This window comes from Archocentrus centrarchus, unplaced genomic scaffold, assembly GCF_007364275.1.
Source record: "Archocentrus centrarchus isolate MPI-CPG fArcCen1 unplaced genomic scaffold, fArcCen1 scaffold_45_ctg1, whole genome shotgun sequence".
Classification (NCBI taxonomy): Eukaryota; Metazoa; Chordata; class Actinopteri; order Cichliformes; family Cichlidae; genus Archocentrus; species Archocentrus centrarchus.
This window is the reverse complement of record NW_022060271.1, coordinates 1,269,866-1,294,069: the sequence shown is the minus strand read 5'-3', so window position 1 is coordinate 1,294,069 and position 24,204 is coordinate 1,269,866. Positions and strand designations below refer to the sequence as shown.

At 45.8% G+C, this 24,204-nt stretch overlaps 2 protein-coding genes across 2 annotated transcripts; one reads left to right on the top strand and one right to left on the bottom strand.

Moving 5' to 3' along the window:
• Window positions 1–266: 266 nt before the first annotated feature.
• LOC115777252 (P2Y purinoceptor 14-like) lies at window positions 267–8,617 on the top strand. The gene is made up of 3 exons (XM_030725097.1): window positions 267–385; window positions 7,575–7,823; window positions 7,948–8,617. The coding sequence occupies exons 1-3, from the start codon at window positions 270–272 to the stop codon at window positions 8,615–8,617; spliced, it is 1,035 nt and encodes a 344-aa protein (XP_030580957.1). The 5' UTR covers window positions 267–269.
• An 11,050-nt stretch (window positions 8,618–19,667) lies between these two features.
• Window positions 19,668–22,067, bottom strand: LOC115777247 (P2Y purinoceptor 14-like). The gene is made up of 4 exons (XM_030725090.1): window positions 21,938–22,067; window positions 21,084–21,198; window positions 20,740–20,999; window positions 19,668–20,605 (listed from the first exon to the last, which is right to left on the bottom strand). Exons 2-4 carry the CDS (start codon window positions 21,186–21,188, stop codon window positions 19,951–19,953), a joined length of 1,020 nt encoding a protein of 339 aa, XP_030580950.1. The 5' UTR covers window positions 21,189–21,198; window positions 21,938–22,067; the 3' UTR covers window positions 19,668–19,950.
• Between the last annotated feature and the right edge of the window lie 2,137 nt (window positions 22,068–24,204).

Here is a 24,204-nt window from a genome sequence, read left to right as displayed (position 1 = left end):
TTTTTGTTCTGCTCCTTGGCCTTGGCCCTCCTGAACTCTTTCGCCCTTGCTCTGCTTCATCCCTGGTGTTTTGGGGTTATGGACTTTTGCCCGGCTTTGTGCTGCTGCCTTTTGTTTTGTTTTTGGCCCCCTATGTGGACTTTTGTGCTTTGTTTTTGTTTCTGTTTTGATCTCTGAGCTCAGCAGAAACTCAAGACTCACATTTATTCACAGTTTATCTGAAAGAAGTATATTTGGTTATAGGGAACTTATTGTTCAGCTCCAGGAACATGGCTGACCCAGTGAACATGACTTCATCCTCCAACCAGACCTGTGATGTTGTCGACACATCAGCCAACCCTTTCTTTATGCTGGTCTACAGTCTGGTGTTTCTGGTAAGCTTCAGATCTTCAGATGGTGCTCTGTTAGAAACTGGTTAAATGTTCCTGGTTCATGTACCAAAGTCCTGCTCTCCATCCTCTCTGTGTCTCTTCAGGTGGGTTTATCCCTCTGTTCTGTCCTCAATACATGTGCTGTATATATCTCTGGACAGACAGATAAACTCTTTTCTACTTCAAGACTCTGAAGACGTTGTCAGCTTGTCCACAGGTTTATTGAAGACTCAGAAAAGTGTGAAACTAAAACACATGAAAACACAAATCAGTTATATACTAATTTCTCTTAACGTACGTAAGCACAACAGAAATATACACAATTACATGAACTGCATATCTTAACATCACTGTATCTATAACCTCTTCGGTCTAGAAGATATGTTAACTTTATCAACTAACAAGTTTAAACAGTTATCATAGCTTGTTGACACACTGAACAATGTGCTCCGGCGCTAAGCCGTTCCGGTCCGATTTCCCGTTACCGTCAACAAAATACACACTCGTTCCAAAAAATACACATCTCAAAATAAAGTTGTCTTAGTGTAAAGCGTACATACCCAAGATGCAATCACCACGCCTAAGATGAAAGGCAGATGTTACGCGATACTCTTACATGTGGTATCACAACTCCATGTTTCTTCCGTAGCCATGCTCTCACTTCCTGAGTTAGGTCACATGACCGGAAGCTCCGTAGCTCTCTTAAAGCGACAGTACAAAACTGAATTCAATACATCATGCATTAACGTATTCCGTTAATCGTGTAACAGAACACTCCCTGCCTGACGTGGTTACACGTCACCCAAACAGTTATCATCTTAACTAATACAAACATCTAAACATCAGGAGGAAAAAGAAGAACTGTCTCTGAAATAGGTCTAAGAAAGAACGCGTTTCCACCAGGTTTCATGGTTTTCACTTCCACCTGGCGTACTCTTCCGTCCTTACTCGGAAAAGTCTTGGTTACCAGTCCAAGGGGCCACTCATTTCTCGGTGCTTGCACGTTCTTGAGAAGAACAACACTTCCTTGTGTGATATCCGGATGAGTGGAATGCCACTTCTTGCGAGGCTGTAGAGTTGGTAGGAACTGCTTCCGCCACCTGTCCCAAAAGGTGTTGGACAAGTGTTGCACTTGACGGCACTGACGTTTGTAGAGGTCCGACTCTCCAAATTCCCCTGCAGGAACTGGAACACCGCTAACCTTCTGCGTTAGAAGAGCAGTTGGCGTAAGTATTAACCGATCATCAGGATCTGTTCCCACAGGAATCTTCAAGGAATCTTCAAGTCTTTACAGGCACGGACGAAGTTTGTGCCGCGGTCAGACCGAATGTGTTTCACAGGTCCCCGCACAGCGAGGAAGCGTCTCAGGGCGTTGATGAAACTAGAGGTGTCCAGAGTCTCGATGACCTCTATGTGAACTGCCCTTACACTCACGCATGTGAAGATCACCGCCCATCGCTTGCTGCATGAGAGACCTCCCCTAATACGCCATGAGGCAACGACCCATGGACCAAACACATCCAAACCTACATTTGTAAAAGGTGGGTCTGTTGAAAGACGATCTGATGGCAGACTAGCCATTTTCTGAATGCAAGTTGGAGCTCTTAGTCGTCTACAGGTGACACAAGAGTAGACGATGCTGCTCACTTTCCTTCTCCCGCCAACTATCCAATAGCCAGCTGCGCGGACAGCACCTTCTGTAAACAAACGCCCTTGGTGTTCAGTCTGTTTATGATAGTGTCTGATGAGCAGCGTAGCAACGTGATGTTTGCCAGGTATGATCAACGGATTCCTTTCATTTTGATCAAGGCTTGAATGGTCGAGACATCCTCCGACTCTCAGAAGACCATGGTCGTCGATATAAGGACTCAGTTTCCTAATAGGATTGCTTTTGTTAATTTCCTCCTGCCTCTGGATGCATTTGATTTCTTGCTCATACTCTTCCTCTTGTGTGGCTCGGATGATGATTGTCAGTGCTTGTTCCGACTCGTCTGCTGTAAACTCTGAGTTGCAGTAATGCCAGCCCTTACAAGAGCCCTTTGCCTTCCCTGCGGTGTTGAAGGCTCTGACTATGTGTACAAGACGAGTAATAGCTCGAGTTACTGCCTTCCAACTGGAGAACTTGGCAAACCTTTGAGACCCAAGTTGGTTGACTGAAGTTGCAGTACTCAGGGTAGACACAAGAGGTCGAATGTCTGGGTCTGAAGTAGGATCAACCAGACCAAAAGCATTTCCAGACTCGTTTGTTTTTCCTGAGGTCAAGAATGGTGGCCCGGTTAACCAGTTTGTGTCCGTCAAACGGCTTGCTGGGACAAAGCGTGTTGCATGGTCTGCCGGGTTTTTGTCCGTGGACACATAACACCACTGGTCTGGCCTGGAAGATCTCCGGATACGAAGTACCCTGTTGCTCACGTAGACGTAGAAACGTCTAGTCTCGTTATGTATATATCCCAAGACTACCTTGCTGTCTGAGTAGTAAGTCACTGCATCAAGCTTTAGGTCCAGTTCTGTTGAGATGAGTTCTGCTAGCTCCACAGCAAGTACTGCTGCACACAGCTCTAACCTAGGGATCGTGTGCTCTGGTCGGGGGTGCTAGTTTTGCTTTCCCCATTACAAATCCCACGAAGTTGTTCCCAGCTGAATCTGTGACCTTCAAGTACGCGACTGCTGCGATGGCCTTAATTGAAGCATCACAAAACACACATAACTCTCTTCTCACAGCACCGGAGGTTGATGTTGGGGTGTAGGGCCTCGGAACTGAAAGTTTAGGTAGCTCTGTCAAAGAGGCTCTCCATGATGTCCAAACTCCTTCCATCTCTTGAGGCAATGGAGCATCCCAATCCCCGTTCTCCGCTGTAAGCTCCCTGAGGATAGCTTTGCCTTGTATTGTGACTGGCGCTGCGAATCCTAAAGGATCATAGAGGCTGTTGATGGTGGACAAGACACCCCGTCGAGTGTATGGCTTAACCTCCTCTGAGACAGTGAAGAGGAAATAGTCGGTTTGGAGGTCCCACTTGATACCCAGACTGTGTTGTGTCGGTAGCACGTCTGCATCCAGGTTAAGATCTTTAAAGTCGCTTGAATGATCGCTCTGCGGAAAAGCCTCCATGACCTTTCTATTGTTCGCTGCGATCTTGTGGAGTCTCAGGTTTGACTTTGAGAGAGTGTCTCTTGTCCTTCTCAACAAGCTAACAGCCTCCTCAACTGTGGGCAACGACGTCAAGCCATCATCCACATAAAAGTCTCGCATCACAAAGTGCTTGACATCTGGGTCCACATGGAAGTCGCTGAGCTGGACTGACTGGTGCAGGCAATGAATAGCCACAGAGGGTGATGGGCTGTTCCCAAACACGTGTACTCTCATGCGATATTCTACAATGTCTTTGCTAAGATCGTTGCCCTGGAACCAAAGGAACCGCAGGAAGTTCCTGTCTTCTTCCCTTACCAGGAAACAATAGAACATCTGTTCTACGTCTGCTGTGAACGCAATTGCTTCTCTTCTGAAGCGAATCAGGACACCAAGCAGTGTGTTGTTCAAGTCAGGTCCCGTTAATAGGGTGTCGTTGAGCGACACACCATCGTATGGGGCGCTTGAATCGAACACCACCCGGATTTTGTCTGGTTTTCTTGGGTGGTAGACGCCAAATATTGGCAGATACCAACGTTCTTCATCCTTGCCGAGAGGAGGAGCTAACTCCGCATGACCATTTTCAAACATCTGCTCCATGAACCTGAGAAAGTGATCCCTCATTTCGGGTTTCCTGTCGAGGTTGCGTTTAAGCGACATAAGACGTTTTAGTGCCTGGGGCCTGTTGCCAGGGAGACGTTGGCGTGGCGATTTAAAGGGCAACGGAGCGATCCAACTACCGTCTGGGTCCCTTGTTAATCCCTCATCCATTATCCTTATGAATGCAATGTCCTGGACTGAGGGAGCCACTTGGTCATCATCCCTGCTGCGCTCAAACACTGTGCGTCCCAGGTGACCTGTGTCACAAGGACTGCCTTCTTCAGGTGATGCTGGCGGATGTTTGAGGACCTGAATGTCACTGTATTTCTCCTTAGTGTGGAACACATTAGGACACGGATCAAAGAGGGTAGGACGTTCCAACTCTGTGGTGTGTGTATAGAACGCCCTGACTGTAGGTGGTCTGTGAACTCTTCCAAGACACACATTACCAACAATAACCCACCCAAGATCCAACTTCTGAGCATAGGGTTGGTTGTGCGAGCCATTCACCTGCTTGCGGACCTTATGGACTCTGATAATGTCTCTGCCCAAAAGGAGAATTATTTGAGCCTGTGAGTCAATCTCTGGGATGAGATGGGCTACTGATTTCAGGTGTGGGTGATGAACAGCTGCGCTGGGGGTTGGTATTTCATCCCGGTTGTTAGGAATGTCATTACATTCAATGAGACTTGGTAGTGGGATCCTCACTGTTCCATCTAGTGATTCCACTTCAAAGCCACTGGCCCGTCTTCCCATAGTCTCCTTTTCTCCCGCACATGTCCTCAACACGTAAGGAGCACTTGGGCCTTGGTTGTTAAACAGATCGAAAAACTGAGAGCGAGCCAGCGAGCGGTTGCTCTGTTCATCCAATATTGCATACAGCTTCACCGCCTTTTCTCGCCGGCCGGCGGGGTACACATTCACAAGACAGATCTTAGAGCAAGATCTACCTGATAGATTTTCACCACAAACCTTAGTGCATTTGCTCGTGACTTGCGATTCCAAAAGGTTGTCCTCCTCCCCGCCGTGCTCTTGAGGCGAGGCTTCCTCTCTAATCCATGGAGCAGGTCCGGGGTGAAGTGCTGAGTTATGCCTGTCACTCTTACATTCTGCACACTGGACTTTAGTTTTACAGTTTCTGGCGATGTGTGTGGATGAAGCGCAGCATTTGAAGCAGACTTTCTTCTGTCTCAGAAATGTTTTACGCTCCTCCATGGTCTTTTCTCTGAATGCACGACATTTATTTAAGGGGTGTGGCTTCCTGTGGATAGGACACTGTTTCTCTATGTTTTCAGAGTTTGTTGGAGGCTCACCAGTCTCTGTCGCCGTTTTGAAAGACGTCTCAGTTTTGTGGACGGAGACCTCACTGTATTTGTTTTGTCTCCAGACTGACTTCTCTGTCTTTGGGAGAATGTCTGTGTAAGAGGTGAATTTAAAGCTTGGGTCATTCCTTATCCTCGCTTCCTGACCGATGAACTCCACAAAGCACACAAAGGGTGGATAAGAAACACGATTTCGCTGCTTGTAACATGCACCAACTGAAGCCCACTTTTCCTGCAGATGAAATGGGAGTTTTTGAACAATCGGGTTGACCCCTCTTGCTGTGTCGAGGAAGGCGAGACCCGGTAAGTCTCCATCCGCTTTTGCTGCCTCGAGTTCCATCAGCAAATCACTTAACCTTGTCAGTTTTGAGTAATCCCGGCTTGTTATTTTAGGGAAGGAGTCAATACGCCTGAACAGGGCGTCCTCTATCGCTTCTGGTGATCCATATATTTGATCGAGTCTGTCCCATGTCATAGCAAGCCCTGCTGCTGGGTGGTTAATATGAATTGCTCTGATCTGCTCCACGTGCTCTGCAGACTCCTTACCAAGCCACCTGAGCAGTAGATCCATTTCCTCACTTGGCGAGAGGGTCAGACCTGCAGTCACGGTGAGAAAGGACCGTTTCCACGCTCCGTAATTCTGTGGCCTATCGTTGAACTGCAATAAGCCTGTAGCCACTAGCTCACTACGCGCTAAGTACTTCACAAAGTCGTTCGTGTTTATGCCACCGTCGTTGATGTCAGGAGATACTGGGTATGATGTCAAACTCGGGCGCTGCATGGGGGAGACAAAATCTCTATCAAACTTGACTTTACGTGATGCCGGGCTGTACTTATCTTCATAAGCGTAGGGCTGCTGTAAAGTAGAGTGAACTGCACCGTTTCGCCCTGGCACGAACGGTTTTGCTTTTGGCTTGAGGTGTGAGGCGCTGAAGCCTGTGCTTGGCTCTGCCTTTACAGGATAAATGTCCTCGCCTAGCTGTTCAGAATCCTGTGAAAGTTCTGAACCTTTGACTTTAGCCTGGTCGACCACATATTGTCTTGTGCATTCCGTGGCTTCCAAGGGAGAGGAGTCGAGATTCAGTTTGCAGCTGTGTTTCTCACTTGCTCCATCGACAGCTGCTTCAAGTGCTTCTGCCTCTGCAATGGCTGCAGCAGCTTCTTTTTTATGACTCAGCATTTCTATGCTTGCTTCTAGCTTAGCTTTCTCCAGTTTTAAGCTTACTTCCTCTTCTAGAAAGGTAAGGCGTGTCTTAGCGGCCTCTGCTCTTGCCCTGGCCTTGGCTGCCGCTGAGCCAGTAGAAGATGCTCTGGATACTGATGTTGCAGCTGACACTTGAGAGCGTGTCTTTAACGATGACGCTTTTTCTGCCATGGCGTAGGTTAGCGTTGTAGCTCCACTTTACTGCTTCTGTGATGACTATTCACATGCCACATGTGACCAGGTAAGTAACACTGCGCTTGTCTTGTCCGCTAGAAAGCCTTGGTTTCACTGTTCTGTCCTCAATACATGTCCTGTATATATCTCTGGACAGACAGATAAACTCTTTTCTACTTCAAGACTCTGATGACGTTGTCAGCTTGTCCACAGGTTTATTGAAGACTCAGAAAGTGTGAAACTAAAACACATGAAAACACAATTCATATACAATTTATATACTAATTTCTCTTAACGTACGTAAGCACAACAGAAATATACACAATTACATGAACTGCATATCTTAACATCACTGTATCTATAACCTCTTCGGTCTAGAAGATATGTTAACTTTATCAACTAACAAGTTTAAACAGTTATCATAGCTTGTTGACACACTGAACAATGTGCTCCGGCGCTAAGCCGTTCCGGTCCGATTTCCCGTTACCGTCAACAAAATACACACTCGTTCCAAAAAATACACATCTCAAAATAAAGTTGTCTTAGTGTAAAGCGTACATACCCAAGATGCAATCACCACGCCTAAGATGAAAGGCAGATGTTACGCAATACTCTTACATGTGGTATCACAACTCCATGTTTCTTCCGTAGCCATGCTCTCACTTCCTGAGTTAGGTCACATGACCGGAAGCTCCGTAGCTCTCTTAAGCGACAGTACAAAACTGAACTCAATACATCATGCACTAACGTATTCCGTTAATCGTGTAACAGAACACCCTCAATGGCTTCATTATGAGCGATCACTTCTGTGGAGCTCGGCAGCAGGCCTCAAACAGCTTGATGGTCTACATGAAGAACCTGACAGCTGCTGACTTCCTGCTCTGCCTCTGTCTGCCACTCCGAATCACCCACTATGCCAGCAGCTCTGTCATCATTCAGAGGCTCTACTGCACATTTGGATCTTCTGTCTTCTTCCTCAACATGTACACCAGCATCATCTTCATGGGGTACATCACTGCCAACAGGTGAGGAACCTTTACTGATGTCACACTGCAGCTCATGACAATGTTAAAAACAGATCAGTGAGTTAACTCCAAACCTGCTTTCCAGGTGATGTTATGTACTTCTCCCCTTCATTTCTCTCTTCAGGTACCTGAAGATCATTCATCCTTCAGGAACTCACATCCTGCAGACAGTACGAGCTGCTCACATCATCTCCGTGGTCACCTGGGTTTGTCTCCTGGCTCCAACTGTTACATACAACATCCTGTTTTTCATCACCCAGAAACCTCTGACCTCCAACCCCAGCCACTGTGGTCCTCTCTATAGTGCATCAGTCAGCCAGCTTCAAAAAATCCTCCACACCTTCTCTGCCATCGTCTTCCTGTTGGTCCTCATATCTCTGGTCTTCTTCTACTACAGCATCTCCCGCAGGGTGTTCCTGGCACAGCAGAGGCAGCTGACCTCCTCTGGCTCTGAGAAGCTTGTGAAGTCTCGTAGGAACATGTTGGTTCTTGTCTCCATCTTCTGTGTTTGTTTTGTCCCCTATCACTTGGTTCGTCCTCCCTTTGCTTTTCTGTGGAGCAGCTGCTCTGTGGGTCAGGTGTTGCACTACCTGAAGGAGGTGACCACCATGGTGTCAGTTTTCAACGTCTGTCTGGACCCTCTTGTTTACTTTTTCCTCTGTAAGACTTTTCGGGCCCAGGTGAGAATGGCCTCCAGGAGGACCAACATCCAACAAGGAAAGAAGGAGCATGAGAGCAGCAAGGAGCAGCTGGACATCGTTACAGCAGCAGGGAGTCAAACCAGTGAGCTTTAAGGAAAAGTTCAACATAAAATGCACAGATTCTCTCTATTATTACATTAGTACACAACCCTGCAAGGGACATGGGGGGAAAAAAACATGGGGGAAAAAAAAGAGGCACTTTACCGATATCTCGCAAAAGTTTTCAATATTAGGATGTGCACTTCCTCATTAATCTTGATTCTGCACTGTCCATGAGAATGAAAGATTTGGCATAACAAGAAGAACCTTTTACCTTCCAGCAATAAGTTTGAATAGTCTCGTCCAATTAAATCATAGATTGAGTCTTAACTGGTTTTGGTTATCTGACCTTTACACCTGTTTTGCTACTTGACTGTTGTTGGACAAACATCTTGTTCTTCAGTTTTGTTCTGTAGTGTAAAAAATATTTTAAATAAAGACCAAATAACTGTTTTGGGGTTGGTGTGTCCAAATTTTTAACTGCTGCTGTACAATCATCAGGCTGCTCCTCTACATGGATGACATCAAGCTGTATGCCAGGAGTGACTGATCCACACCACCAGGATCTACAGCAATGATATGAGAATGTCACTGGGGCTGGAGAAGTGTAGTCCAATGGTAACTAAGAGAGGAAAAGTAGTCAGAACTGAGGGGATTGCACTACCAGAAGGCAACATTGCAGAGCCTGCCCTGCCAGTTGTCAGATACCGTGCTGGGATAATAAGCTGGCCAAAGGAGGAGATGGAAGCCACTGATGTTAAGTCAAGAAAGCTCCTATACTATGGACCATACTTACCATGCATGGAGGGTTTCACCCCAAATCAGCACCCTGAGACAGTATGATTGGCACAGCCTTCTGCAAATAAATACTGAACGTAAAATGGATTTTATAAACTCAAACACCACGGATTTATTGGAAGCTCTTGGTCTACTGCGCACATGGAGTGAGACCTGTTTTGCACCGGCAACTGTCACCAGTGGTGCACGCTTCCAGAGGAGACGGAGGCAGCGGTGTATGCAGAAACATAAGCGGGGCGCTCGCAGTGGGGCTAAAGCTAGGGTTAAAGCTAACCCTTACAGAACTCCACTCCCTTCAATTCTGCTGTCAAATACTCACTCAATAGAGAGCAAACTGGATTATGTCAGGCTGGATATTACATCAAAAAGAGAGGTGACAGACTGCTGTGCTTTAGTCTTTACTGAGACTTGGCTGCAGTGGCGCAAAAAGGGGGTATGCACTATATGCAATGCATAGGGGCGCCGCACAAGAGGGGGGCGCAAAACGATGTGGGAAAATATTTCTCTAGTTGCATTTTCTGTATTTAACAGCTGTGCATATGACATGATCAATAACAGAGGCGCGGCGCTGATTAGGCGCCCCTGCGCTCCTTCACCTCCCCTCCTCCTGTCCCATTTAAAGACAGTCGGTAAGTGATGTCATAGAAGTCTTGTATTTTATAAGTCCATGAATAAGTGATCTGCACACATGAACACAGTAAATGTTGAGAGTATGCGGCTGGTGTGTGTGTGTGTGTGTGTGTGTGTGTGTGTGTGTGTGTGTGTGTGTGTGTGTGTGTGTGTGTGTGTGTGTGTGTGTGTGTGTGTGTGTGTGTGTGTGTGTATGTGTGTGTGTGTAGTGTTCTAGCTAGCGGTTGATCGCAAGGCGCTGCGCCGGTCTGAGGATTTCACCTTCACTTTCGGAGCTCTGCTGTCGATCACTGTAAATACAATCTGGTGATAATCACACTGTTGTGGTTTGGTTTGTGCAATTGTTTGGTGCCGTTTCCTTCACTTTCTATGAACTGACAGATTTCCTCAGGCAGCTCATCACACATGTGTAATAAGGCGCGTCACCAAATTCAGAAACTATTTACTCCAGAAAAGACTGAAACTGCCTCTTACAAAGTTCCCTGTCTGTGTTTCGGTGTTTATGACGTGTTCTGTCTTCAGGACTTTGCTGCGTTTCCTGCTGTGTGACGCAGTGATGCACTGTCAGCTCACCTGTGCAGGTCTCCTCTTCATCTTCTCCCGTATCTGTCCCACCAATCCGCTCTTTCCCCCGCATCGCAAGTGAGGAAAAGAGAGTCTTTTGCCTCCCACCTGTTTGGAAAATCCCTGTTTTCCACTTTTCCTTTGGTCATTTTTGGGGAGTCAGGCAGCTTAAATGTCACTGTAAAAAGTGCTGACCGATGTTTTATCCGCTGATCACTGATCAATCTGTCATGACCGGGGAGGAAACGGACGAGGAAGGGTAAACACGCAGGACTCCGGAGATTGGCATAACTAAAGGCATTTATTTATGTAAGGAAAAACAAATACAAACAGCGTAGAAGGGAGACGAAGGGCAGACACAACGAGCACAGGAACACACGGCACACAACGTCAACGACGCGACGAAGAACAAATGAAAACTGAGGGCTTAAATACACAATGGGTAATCAGGGCAAGAGGAAACAACAGGGCACAGCAGGTGAGGCAAATGAAACTAATAACACAGGGGGAAGCAAAACTAGACACAAAGCACAGGGGAATCACACTGGCAAACTAAAACAGGAAGTGATAAACCAAGGAACACGCAGATGAGTCACAACACTGGGAACAAGACATCAAACATACTGGGAGGCCAAACTCAGGAAAAACTATAAACACAAAATGCTGGGCAAACGGCCCAGGACATGACACAATCGGCAATACGGAAAACGGGTTAGCGCACAGTTCTTGGCCTGCCGGCAGCTGTTGCAGTGCTCGGGATTTGTAGTATAAGTGGTGGGAGCACATTTACCCGCGGGTTATTAATAATAGCTATGAAATCATCAATTAGATCGTGGGTCGAAAGTGTCCCGCAGGCCTTGAGTCTGACACATGTGACATAGAGAAAAACTGCAGTATGGAAGTTAAAATGTGCAGATGAATTGTTAGTATGAAAAATAGGGGGGCGCCTAAAAATGTGTCCGCATACACCTAAGAAAGTACGTAGCTGCGCCCCTGCTTGGCTGAACGACACAGTTTCGGAGGATGATATTAACAACCCACCTTGCTGATCGGAGCAGATCTCAGTGGTAAGACATGAGGTGGGGGTTTATGCATCTACAGCAATAATAGACGGTGCAAGGATACAAAAACGACCTTCTCACATTGTTCACCCGATATTGAGGTTCTGTCAGTTAAATGCTGCCCCTTTTACTTCCCATGGGAATTCTCAGTCATTTTCATCATTGCTGTTTATGTTCCCCCTGATGCAGATACAAAAATAGCCTTGGATATCCTCTATCACTACATCAATGACCTGCAAAACACCTGTCCTGAGGGAGTTTTCATTGTTGCTGGGGATTTCAACCAGGGTTCTAAATTAACACCCGCCAACCCGCCAAATGTGGGTAAAAAATCATTTTGGCGTGTGTTAATAAAAACTTACTAGCCAATTTTGCCAGTGATGCAAGAGGCATTACATGCATGATAAGGCTCCGTTCTCGGTCATTTATCCCCTGGCAGTACTTCCTACATTTCCCATGAACACTATATGCCTTAATGCTACGTCATGACATTATACACCCATTGGCTGCGTGCAGTTTGCGGTGAAAATAGCGCGAGAAACCATGGAAATGAACGCTAACACCACTGAACAGACTTCAGAGAGCAACTCAATGTAGAAGCAAAGTAAACGGGGCCAGAACTAAACAGAGAGCACACTGATAGAGGAGGGAGTTAGCTTTGTAAAAACTTTTAACCTAAATGCGGTGGTGGTTGGGACTTGGACAGACTGGGGCAGCTGGGGGGAAGAAGAGGAGCGAGAAGATGAACGAGGCAGGTGATGATAGATAGATTGATCCCAGACCTGTTTGCACTTTCTGTGTATGTTTTATGGTATGTGTTGTGTTTTTCATGCTAACAATGTTAATAAATTTATCAAACGCATTCAGTGGCACTCATTTCTCTTATTTTTACTGCATAAAATTTGGCTAGTGGAAATTTTGATTGGCCGGTAACTTTAGAGAGTTACCAGCCACATTGGCTGGTGATCAAAAAAGTTAATTTAGAATCCTGATTTCAACCAGGATAACATGAACAAGGTTCTCCCCCATTTTTACCAACATGTGGACTTTGCGACCAGGTGTAACAACATACTGGATCATCCATAAACGAACATTAAGGCAGCATTCAGTGCAGCCTTTTGCCCTTACCTAGGCTCATCAAACCATATTTCTGTTATGTTAACACCAGCATACAGACATATGCTCACCAGAACAAGGCCCTCCTCAAAACTGGTGAGGGTATGGCCTGCAGGAGCCCTGATAGCATTGCAGGGCTGCTTTAAAAGCACTGACTGGTCCGTATTTAAAGAGGCTGACACTAAGGACCAGGAGGTTGACAGTGAGGAATATGTTATGACTGTATCAAGTTACATTCAGAAGTGTATTGAAGATGTCTGTGCAATAAAACGCATCATAGTAAGGGGAAATGAGAAACTGTGGATGACTACGGAGGTGCGAGACCTTCTGAGATCAAGAGACTCTGCCTTCAAATGTGGAGATACAACTGCCCTCAGGACAGCAAGAGCCAGGCTGAATAAAGCAGCCAGACTGGTTAAAGGGAACTATGGTCACAAAATTCAGGATCACTTTCAGGACCACAGGAACAGCAGGAGACTGTGGCAGGGAATTAAATCTGTCACGGACAACAAGACCACTTCCCATTCCTGTGATGTGAACTTTGACTTCCTGAACTGACTCAATAACTATTTTGGACGGTTTGAGGCCCTTAACAACACGCCGGCGGTGAAGGCCACTCCACATGACAAGGAACAGGTACAGGGGTTGGACAATGAAACTGAAACACCTGTCATTTTAGTGTGGGAGGTTTCATGGCTAAATTGGACCAGCCTGGTGGCCAATCTTCATCAATTGCACATTGCACCAGTAAGAGCAGAGTGTGAAGGTCCAATTAGCAGGGTAAGAGCACAGTTTTGCTCAAAATATTGCAATGCACACAACATTATGGGTGACATACCAGAGTTCAAAAGAGGACAAATTGTTGGTGCACGTCTTGCTGGTGCATCTGTGACCAAGACAGCAAGTCTTTGTGATGTATCAAGAGCCACGGAGAAGGACGAACCACATCCAACAGGATTAACTGTGGACACAAGAGGAAGCTGTCTGAAAGGGATGTTCGGGTGCTAACCCGGATTGTATTCCAAAAAACATAAGACAACGGCTGCCCAAATCACAGCAGAATTAAATGTGCACCTCAACTCTCCTGTTTCCACCAAAACTGTCCGTCGGGAACTCCACAGGGTCAATATACACGGCCGGGCTGCTATAGCCAAACGTCTGTTTCAATGGTGCAAGGAGCGCAAATCTTGGGCTGTGGACAATGTGAAACATGTATTGTTCTCTGATGAGTCCATCTTTACTGTTTTCCCCACATCCGGGAGAGTTACAGCGTGGAGAAGCCCCAAAGAAGCGTACCACCCAGACTGTTGCATGCCCAGAATGAAGCATGGGGGTGGATCAGTGATGGTTTGGGCTGCCATATCATGGCATTCCCTTGGCCCAATACTTGTGCTAGATGGGCGCATCACTGCCAAGGACTACCGAACCATTCTGGAAGACCGTGTGCATCCAATGGTTCAAACATTGTATCCTGAAGGCAGTGCTGTGTATCAGGATGACAATGCACCAATACACACAGCAAGACTCGTGAAAGATTGGTTTGATGAAAGTGAAGTTGAACATCTCCCATGGCCTGCACAGTCACCAGATCTAAATATTATTGAGCCACTTTGGGGTGTTTTGGAGGAGCGAGTCATGAAACGTTTTCCTCCACCAGCATCACTTCGTGACCTGGCCACAAACCTGCAAGAAGAATGGCTTAAAATCCCTCTGACCACTGTGCAGGACTTGTATATGTCATTCCCAAGACGAACTGACGCTGTATTGGCAGCAAAGGAGGCCCTACACCATACTAATAAATTATTGTGGTCTAAAACCAGGTGTTTCAGGTTCATTGTCCAACCCCTGTACTTTCTCTTGACCCAGCTGAAGTTCTCCGGACCCTAAAGGGAATCGATCCAAGAAAAGCTGCTGGTCCTGACCAGATCCCAGGCCGTGTCCTGAGGGAGTGTGCAGAACAACTGACGCATGTCCTGACAGACATATTCAACATCTCCCTGCATCAAGCAGTTGAAACATCTTGCTACAAAGCCTCAGCAATCATCCCAGTTCCTAAGAAACCCACAGTAACATCTCTGAATGATTATCGCCCAGTAGCACTAACACCCATAATTATGAAGTGCTTTGAAAGGCTGGTCAAAGATCACATCATCTCCAACCTTCCCCCTTCACTTGATCCATTTCAATTTGCATACTGCCCAAACCGCTCAACTGAAGATGCCATTATCCACTGCACTCTATTTGACCCTGAGACACCTGGAAAAGAAGAACGCATTGGTCCGGATGCTGTTCATTATAGCTCAGCATTTAATACTACAATTCCACAGCATCTGATTAACAAACTGGGCCAACTCGGACTGTCCACTCCCCTGCCAAACTGGATACTGGACTTTTTAACAGACAGGCCCCAATAACAGGTCGGACACAATAATGCTGCACACAGGCTCCCCTCAGGAATCGGTTCGCAGTCCCGTACTTCACACCTTGACACACCTACGACTGCTGTGCCAAGTACAATACAAATTACATTATTAAGTATGCGGAGGACACAACAGTGGTGGGTCTCATCCAGGGCAGTGAGGAGAAGTACTACAGAGAGGAGGTGAAACTTTTTGTAGACTGGTGCAGCAACAGCAACTTGTTCTGAATGTGGAAAAAACCAAAGAACTGGTAATCGACTTCAGGAAGAAATGGTATATGCATACCCCACTCTACATCAAGAACACTGCTGTGGAGATCGTCCCACACATCAAATTCCTTGGGTTCCACGTGGCAGACTCTATCACGTGGTCGCTGCACATCAACTCCACTGTCACAAAGGCCCAACAGCGCCTGCACTTCCTGCGCAGTCTAAAGAGAGCACACCTTAGCCCATCGATCCTCACTGCCTTCTACAGAGGCACCATTGAGAGTGTGCTCACCAGTAGCATCTCTCTGTGGCATGAAAGCAGCAGTGCCTCAGACAGGAAGGCACTGAGGAGAGTGGTTAGGTCAGTGGAAAAAATTATTGCGGTCACGCTGCCACCCATTGGAGACCTGGCAAAACACCGCCACCTATCGAGAGCAACGGGAATTATCAGAGACCGCACTCATCCCTGCCACGAACTGTTCTCTCTCCCACCCTCAGGCAACCCATTAGCCATCAGACTCTTGAACACTGCAAATAATATCAGACTATAAGTTGATATTATATCTGCCTGTTTCTGATTATTCTGTACATCCCATTCTATTTCTCATACATTTCTGCACAAATTGCAGAAGTTGCACTTATATTTATATGGCCATCCCTCTTTTTTTTGACCTGGTTTTATTCTATTTTATTTTATGATATTTTTATGATTTATAGTTTATGGTTTATCCAGCTGTTTTATGTTGCGACCTAACATGCATCATAATTTCGTTCTGGAGCACATCATTGATGTTGTGTGGAATGACAATAAAGATTAATTCAATTCATCCATCCATCCATCCATCCATCCGCTTCCGCACATCCTGTTCAGGGTCGCGGGGGGGCTGGAGTCTATCCCAGCTGTCATAGGGCGAGAGGCAGGGTACACCCTGAACAGGTCGCCAGCCTGTTGCAGGGCCAACACGGAGTGACAGAGAACCTTTCACACTCACATTCATGCACTCAGTCACACCTATGGGCAATTTAGATTAGCCAATTAACCTAACCCCAGTAAGTGCATGTCTTTGGAATGTGGGAGGAAACCGGAATACCCGGAGGAAACCCACGCAAGCACGGGGAGAACATGCAAACTCCACACAGAGAGAGGGAGAGGCCCGGGCCAAGGTGGAATCGAACCCAGGCCTTCCAGATGGTATTCTAACTGTGAGGCAGCAGTGCTAACCACTGCACCACCGTGCTGCCCATTAATTCAATTCAATTCAATTCAATTCAATTTTATTTATATAGCGCCAAATCACAACAAACAATCGCCTCAAGGCGCTTTGTATTGTGGGTAAAGACCCTACAATAATACAGAGAAAACCCAACAGTCAAAACGACCCCCTATGAGCAGCACTTGGTGACAGTGGGAAGGAAAAACTCCCTTTAACAGGAAGAAACCTCCATCAGAACCAGGCTCAGGGAGGGGGGGTCCTCTGCTGAGGGGGGAGAGAGACAGAGATTAATAACAATTAATGATTAACTGCAGAGTGGAGTATAAACAAAGTAAATAAGGTGAATGAAAAGAAACTGTCACAGATCAGCTGTGTGGCGGACAGGAAGGGGACCCCAAGGCAGACGAGGTAGGTGGAAAAACAGTTTTTATTTGGCGTAGTGCAGGACGGAACCAGGAACAAAACCAGAACAGAAAACCAGAACAAAAAGAGGAACACGGAAGGGACACAGCATGGGCGCAAACGACGCAGAAACATCAACAACGTGACAACAGGCAGCGAAAACACAGGACTTAAATACACAGAGGGGCTGATGAGGGAAGAGGAAACAGGTGGGAACACAGGTGACACTGATTACATTAACTGGGAGAAGCAAAACTGAAGATAACAGACATGAACCAGACAACTATCAAAGTAAAACAGGAAGACAGAAGAGCGAGACAAAGATGCAGACTTGACACCAGGAAAACATAACAAGATGACAAAACAGACCCAAGACCATAGATACAGGGGAGACAGGGACAAAGGGAACAGGACATCAAAACAAACTGGGGACTGAAACTCAGGAAAATAAAAACCAAACACAAAATGCTGGGCAAACGGCCCAGGACGTGACAGAAACAGTTGATTGTGGGAACCCCCAGCAGCCTAGGCCTATAGCAGCATAACTAAGGGAGGGTTCAGGGTCACCTGATCCAGCCCTAACTATAAGCTTTATCATAAAGGAAAGTTTTAAGCCTAATCTTAAAAATAGAGAGGGTGTCTGTCTCCCGAATCCAAGCTGGAAGCTGGTTCCACAGAAGAGGGGCCTGAAAGCTGAAGGCTCTGCCTCCCATTCTACTCTTAAGTATCCTAGGAACCACAAGTAAGCCAGCAGTCTGAGAGCGAAGTGCTCTGTTGGGGTGATATGATACTATGAGGTCTTTGAGATAAGATGGGGCTTGATTATTCAAGACCTTGTAGGTGAGGAGAAGAATTTTAAATTCTATTCTAGATTTAACAGGGAGCCAATGAAGAGAAGCCAATATGGGAGAAATCTGCTCTCTCTTTCTAGTCCCTGTCAGTACTCTAGCTGCAGCATTTTGGATCAGCTGAAGGCTTTTCAGGGAGCTTTTAGGACAGCCTGATAATAATGAATTACAATAATCCAGCCTAGAAGTAATAAATGCATGAATGAGCTTTTCAGCATCACTCTGAGAAAGGATGTTTCTAATTTTAGAAATATTGCGCAAATGCAAAAAAGCGGTCCTACATATTTGTTTAATATGTGCATTGAAGGACATATCCTGGTCAAAAATGACTCCAAGATTTCTCACAGTGTTACTGGAGGCCAAAGTAATGCCATCCAGAGTAAGTATCTGGTTTGACACCATGTTTCTAAGATTATCTGTCTGTCTGTCTGTCTGTCTATACTAAGCGGAAAAAGGTGGTCGTGGACTGGTGAGTGTCAGAACCACCGTCCTGACAGCACAGAGGCACTAATCATGGCAGCACAGGAACAAGCTCTGAGCATAAGATGCTCAGGTGCAGCCTGTGCAGAGATGCCCCTGAGATGTTCCAGCACATTGCCATAACCGCAAACACACACACACACACACACACTGTTTATAGCAACTGATCGTGTCAGTGTTCTCTGTGTGGGCAGAAAACAGGAAATAAGTCAGAGTGCAGGGTAACAGTGTATGTTTCCAGTTCATATTTATATCACAGTAAAACCAGATCCACTCAGTTTTACTCCATCATCAGCATTGACCGTATCTTCAGCAGTATTCTCCTGGACTTTACTCAGAAGACATTTCTTCCTTTAGAGGAACAAAAATACAACATATGTATTAGCAGTGGGACTGGTGGCCTACAGCTACTGCATGATCACCAGGAATATACTTGTAAACTGTGCTGTTACCTGTTAGCTTGTTGAAAAGTGCAGATACCCTCTGAGGTGAGGCTGCACTCTTTCACAGCTGCTCTCAGTGACAGACTGGTTTATCACAGTGGTCCCAACATTTCTGAGCCATGGGCCGGGTTAGTGTTAGACAATATTACTGTAGAGCAGCCTGTAAGGTGTGGTGGATCAATAGGTCAAAATAAATGATACAACCATGATCAAAAGTGGGATATTTTCTAAGTATAATAATAAATGTGAATCCACTGTGTATTTAATCCACTGTGTATTTAATCCGCTGTGTATTTAATCCACTGTGTATTTAATCCACTGTGTATTTGTATGGAACTCTATCAGCAGCTTCCTCGTACCATCGCACCACAGCATGAATAACATCCCCTCCTGTGTGTGTGTGTGTGTGTGTGTGTGTGTGTGTGTGTGTGTGTGTGTGTGTGTGTGTGTGTGTGTGTGTGTGTGTGTGTGTGTGTGTGCGTCTGTTATAAACCTGGAACCCCTGCAGTGAAACATGAGCAGCTGAAACAGGAAGCTGGACGACCACAGAACAGTTACAGTGTTTCACTGTTTAACCACAGGCAGAACAATAGAACTCACAAAGAGCAGCACTCACTATCATTTGCTGCACAAACACAACACTACAGGCCTACATGTAGTAAAATTGTGTCATTGAAACAGCTGGCAGAAAGCAGATGTGGTGTAAATATAGTGATTGTTTGGAGCTGCATGTTAGTGTGAGGTGGAAAGGTTCAAATCCATAAACCAGATCAACACTGTGCAATAAGGTGTCTGTGGAAGAAACAGCAAAGTAGCAAAACAGGCTGGAAACCTTAGAGCTGGTTCTTCATATGCAAAAACAATTAACACAATACCAATGTTTTTATTTTTATTATGAAATATAAAAATTACTGCTTAAGGGTAAACAAATCATCTTGATACAAATGACAGTTAAAATGTTTCAGAAAAACTGGTATTCAGGTTTGACACGTTTAATACCAAAGACTGGTTCAGTTTATTTATGCTAAGTCAGCCACTGTACTAGAAGCTGTGGGAGTTTGTGCTGAGTTCAGCTTCACACTGATCTCTGAGCTCACCACAAACTTTTATGGTTCATGAGAACTTGGGACACACATGACACTGTTTTCACAATAAAAGATTTCTAACATGTTGAGCTCTTCCTTACAGCTCGCTGGTTTGTCTCACTCTTGGTTTAACAACTCTAGCTGCTTCTTTCTGCTCTCCATCTGCTTGTCTCTGTGATGGATGTGAGGCCTGATGGAAGCCATCTTCATGCTCACCCGGGCACGAACAGTCTTACAGAGGAAAAAGTAAACAAGGGGGTCCAGACAGACGTTGAAAACTGACACCATGGTGGCCACCTCCTTCAGGTAGTACAACACCTGACGCACAGAGCAGCTGGTCTGCAGAAAAATGAAGGGGAGACGAATCAGGTGATAGGGAGCAAAGCAAACACAGAAGATGGAGACAAGAACCAACATGTTCCTGCGAGACTTCACGAGCTTCTCAGAGCCAGAGGAGGTCAGCTGCCTCTGCTGTGCCAGGAACACCCTGTGGGAGGTGCTGTAGTAGAAGAAGACCAGGGATATGAGGACCAACAGGAAGATGATGGCAGAGAAGCTGTGGATGATTTTCTGAACCAAGCTGACGGATTCACTATAGAGAGGAAAACAGCGGCTGGGGATACAGGTCAGAGGTTTCTGGTTGAGAAAAAACAGGATGTTGCTGGTCAGTGCAGGAGCCAGGAGACAAATCCAGGTGACCACGGAGATGATGTGGGCAGCTCGTAATGTCTGCAGGATGTGAGTTACTGAAGGATGAACGATCTTCAGATACCTGGAGAGAGAAGAGAACGGAGGAAGTAGACAACTTTACTAATCAGTACAGCAGTGTTAAATCTACAGAACTGCAGACTTTGAAGTAACCACTTTGTCTTCAACTAAAACCTGAAATCAGTAAAGGTTCCTCACCTGTTGGCAGCAATGTACCCCATGAATAAGATGCTGGCGTACATGTTGAGGAACAAGACAGAAGCTCCAATGCTGCAGTAAAGCTTCCGAATGATGAGAGAGCTGCTACCATAGTGGGTGATACGGAGTGGCAGAGAGAGGCAGAGCAGGAAGTCAGCAGCTGTCAGGTTCTTCATGTAGACCATCAAGTTACTGGACGCCTGCTGCCAAGGTCCACAAAAGTAAAGTTTCATGATGAAGCCATTGAGGGTTAAACCCACCTGATGAGACACACACTTTAGTACATGTACCAGGAACCTTAAAACAAGTTCTGACAGAGCAGAACCAACAGATCAAGAACGTACCAGAAACACCAGACTGTAGACCAGCATAAAGAAAGGGCTGGCTGATGGGACAACCAGATCACAGGTCTGGTTGGAACATGTGGGCATGTTTTTTGAGTCATCCATGTTTCTGGAGCTGAAAAATAAATCCACATCACAGAGATACCACTTTGAAATAAACTGTGTATAAATGTTTTCATCTTTAAAATGATCCACCTTCATAATCTGTTCTCTTAAACCAAAGTCATTTTAAATATTGTGCTGAGATCCCCAACATCCATCCAAGAGTTTAATTCAAGTCACAGCAACCGCTGTCTCAGGGTCCAGGTTATTGGAATCAGCTGTACAGTCTTCCAGGAGTTAACTGGGTAAAATCTTGTACCCACTTTATTCAGGTCAATAACATGTTCTTCTTATCTAGAGCCTGTGGTATGCCACAGTCTGTGTTTGATGTTACATAAATCCTGATGTATGCAGATGACATAGTCATTTTCACAAATGTGAGCAAGTTAAGTTGCTTAAAGTGGCTTAAATCTTGAGGCTTTACACTCAGTATTGAGGAATCATATCCAGATATTTATGTTGATGGTCAAAAAAATGAAGAATGTGGTGAATGCTTCAGTATTATCTCAGATCCTGCACTGAGCTTGAGAAACCAAGCAAAAAAGATAAAGTGCTTGATAGGAAACCACAGCAAAGAACGTTTTAAACAGACCAGATTAGCAAAGATCTGAGGCTGACTGCTTAGTTAACTACATGTGCTTTTGTTGTAAGCAAGACCTGTTCACAGCAGAGTAGTTAAAGAAGAGTGGTAAAGGTTATCTTTTAAGATAAGCATGTAATCGATAGAACTATAAATAACCAGTAGGACTCACCTGTGTTTCTGTAGTTTTCAGAAACCTTTAGTTTTCACTGAGAATGAAAAGCTGCTTGAGTCATTATGCCCTCTTGGTTTGATGGCAGTGGATGAGGAAACGTACACTGCTACCCTGCACTCTGACTTATTTCCTGTTTTCTGCCCACACAGAAAACACAGACACACCATATACTGTTGTCATAAACAGTGTGTGTGTGTGTGTGGTTGTGTGTGTGTGTGTGTGTGTGTGTGTTTGGACACACCTTCTCATTCAGTGTTGTTATTTTTTCTACATTGTAATTTATTACTGAAGTCCTGCAGACTGTGAAGGAACACATCAGGAATCATGAAGTAAACTGTGCTCTACTCACATGGTCTATAGTGCAGGTGGGGCGCTGTTGACTTTAACTGAGGCTTTAGTTGAGGAGTGGAAGGAATACTTCGAGGACCTCCTTAATCCCACTGACACGCCTTCGGTAGTGGAAGCAGAGTCTGGGAATCACGGGGATTACTCGCTCATCACTGAGGGTGAGGTCACTGAGGTGGCTAAACAACACCCGTGGGCATCCTGTGGGAGGTGCTGTGGGAGGATGGGGTGTTGTTGAGGGCCATTCAGTCCCTGTACAACCACTGAGAGCTTGGTCCATATTGTTGGCAGTAAGTTGAACTGTGGGTGTTGGACAGCCAGGGCTGCCTTTTGTCACCGATTCTATTCATAATTTTTGTGGACAGAATTTCTAGGTGTAGGCATGTGGCGGAAGGCTTCCTCCTTGGTGGCCTCAGAGTCTCATCTCTGCTCTTTCCAGATGATGAGGTCCTGTTGTTGTTGAGGTCCATCAGGTGGTGGCCTCCAGCTCACAGCGGAACGGTTTGCAGCTGAGTGTGAAGCAACTGGCAGGAGATAAGGACCTCAAAGTCTGAGGCCATGGCTCTCAGCCAGAAAAGGGTGGAGTGCTCACTCTGGCTCAGGGACGGGTTCCTGCCCCAGGTGGAGGAGTTCAAGGATCTCAGGGTCTTGTTCATGAGTGACAGGAGAGGGAAGTGGGAGACAGACAGATCAGGGCTGCATCTGCAGTGATGTCAGTGTTGTGGTAAAGATGGAGCTCAGTGTAAAAGTGAAGCTGATGATTTTTAGGTCAATCTACATCCTTGTCCTCACCTATGGTAATGAGTTTTGGGCAGTGACCAAAAGAACGAGACCGTGAATACAAGCAGCAGAAATGAGCTTCCTCCACAGGGGGGCTGGCCTCTCCCTTAGAGATAGGGTGAGGAGTGCAGAGAGCTGCTGTAGAGCTGCTGCTCCTCCACACCAAAAGGAGCAGTTGAGGTGGTTCAGGCATGTGACTAGGATTCCTCCTGGGTGCTTCTTTGGTGAGGTTTTCCAGGCATGTCGTACTGGGAGGAGCCTGCAGTGCTGCAGTGGTTGGGTGTATTAAGTGTGGGCAGGAGTCAGAGTACAGAGAGCTGGTGAGGAGCTTTGTGGAGTGGTCCAGCAGAAACCATCTCTGGCAGCATCAGTGCCAGAGATGCCAGCAGGATCAACAAACTGATTCACAAGGCTGGAACCATCATTGGTCAGGAGGTCACTGAAAAAGCTGCTCTCCATCATGGACAATCCATCTCACCCACTCCACTCCACACTGCTGAGGCAGCAGAGCTCCTTCTCCGTCAGACTGTTTCAACCTCGCTGCCATAAAGATGCTTCAGGAAATCATTTCTACCGTTCTCCATAAAAATTTATAATGACTCTTCTTACTGTGTCAGGTGAACACACCTGTCAGGACATAAGATCCAACACAGAAATTTGGTATTATATCCTCTTGCTGCTGTCCTCTGGATTCTTTTTGTACATACTCTGATTTATATTTATAGTTTATATATTACATATTATATTATTTATCAATGTGGTTTGCACTACTTTTTTTAGTACTTTTTTAATGTTTCTTTTTCTTGCTGCTGTTACACAGTTATTTCCCTTGCACGGATGAGGCGGATGCTGCCAAAGAGCCACCAAAGATAGACACAAATATAAACACTGTCTCCAGGTGTACAACAGGAGGAGGGACACACCTGGAAGTGTCAGGCCTGTGATGGCGCCCTCTGTCTGTGGGGGATGGGAACTGTTTTTTTGGAGCTCTTCAAATAATTTGGGTGGCATCTTTTTGCACTGGAGGCAGTGCCTGCACTTTAATGTAAATAGTTGTATATAACTTTGTTGTTGCTAAATTTGTATGTAAGTTTTTTGAAAATAACAACTTGTATTTGTATTTTGAGTTAGAAAAGAGT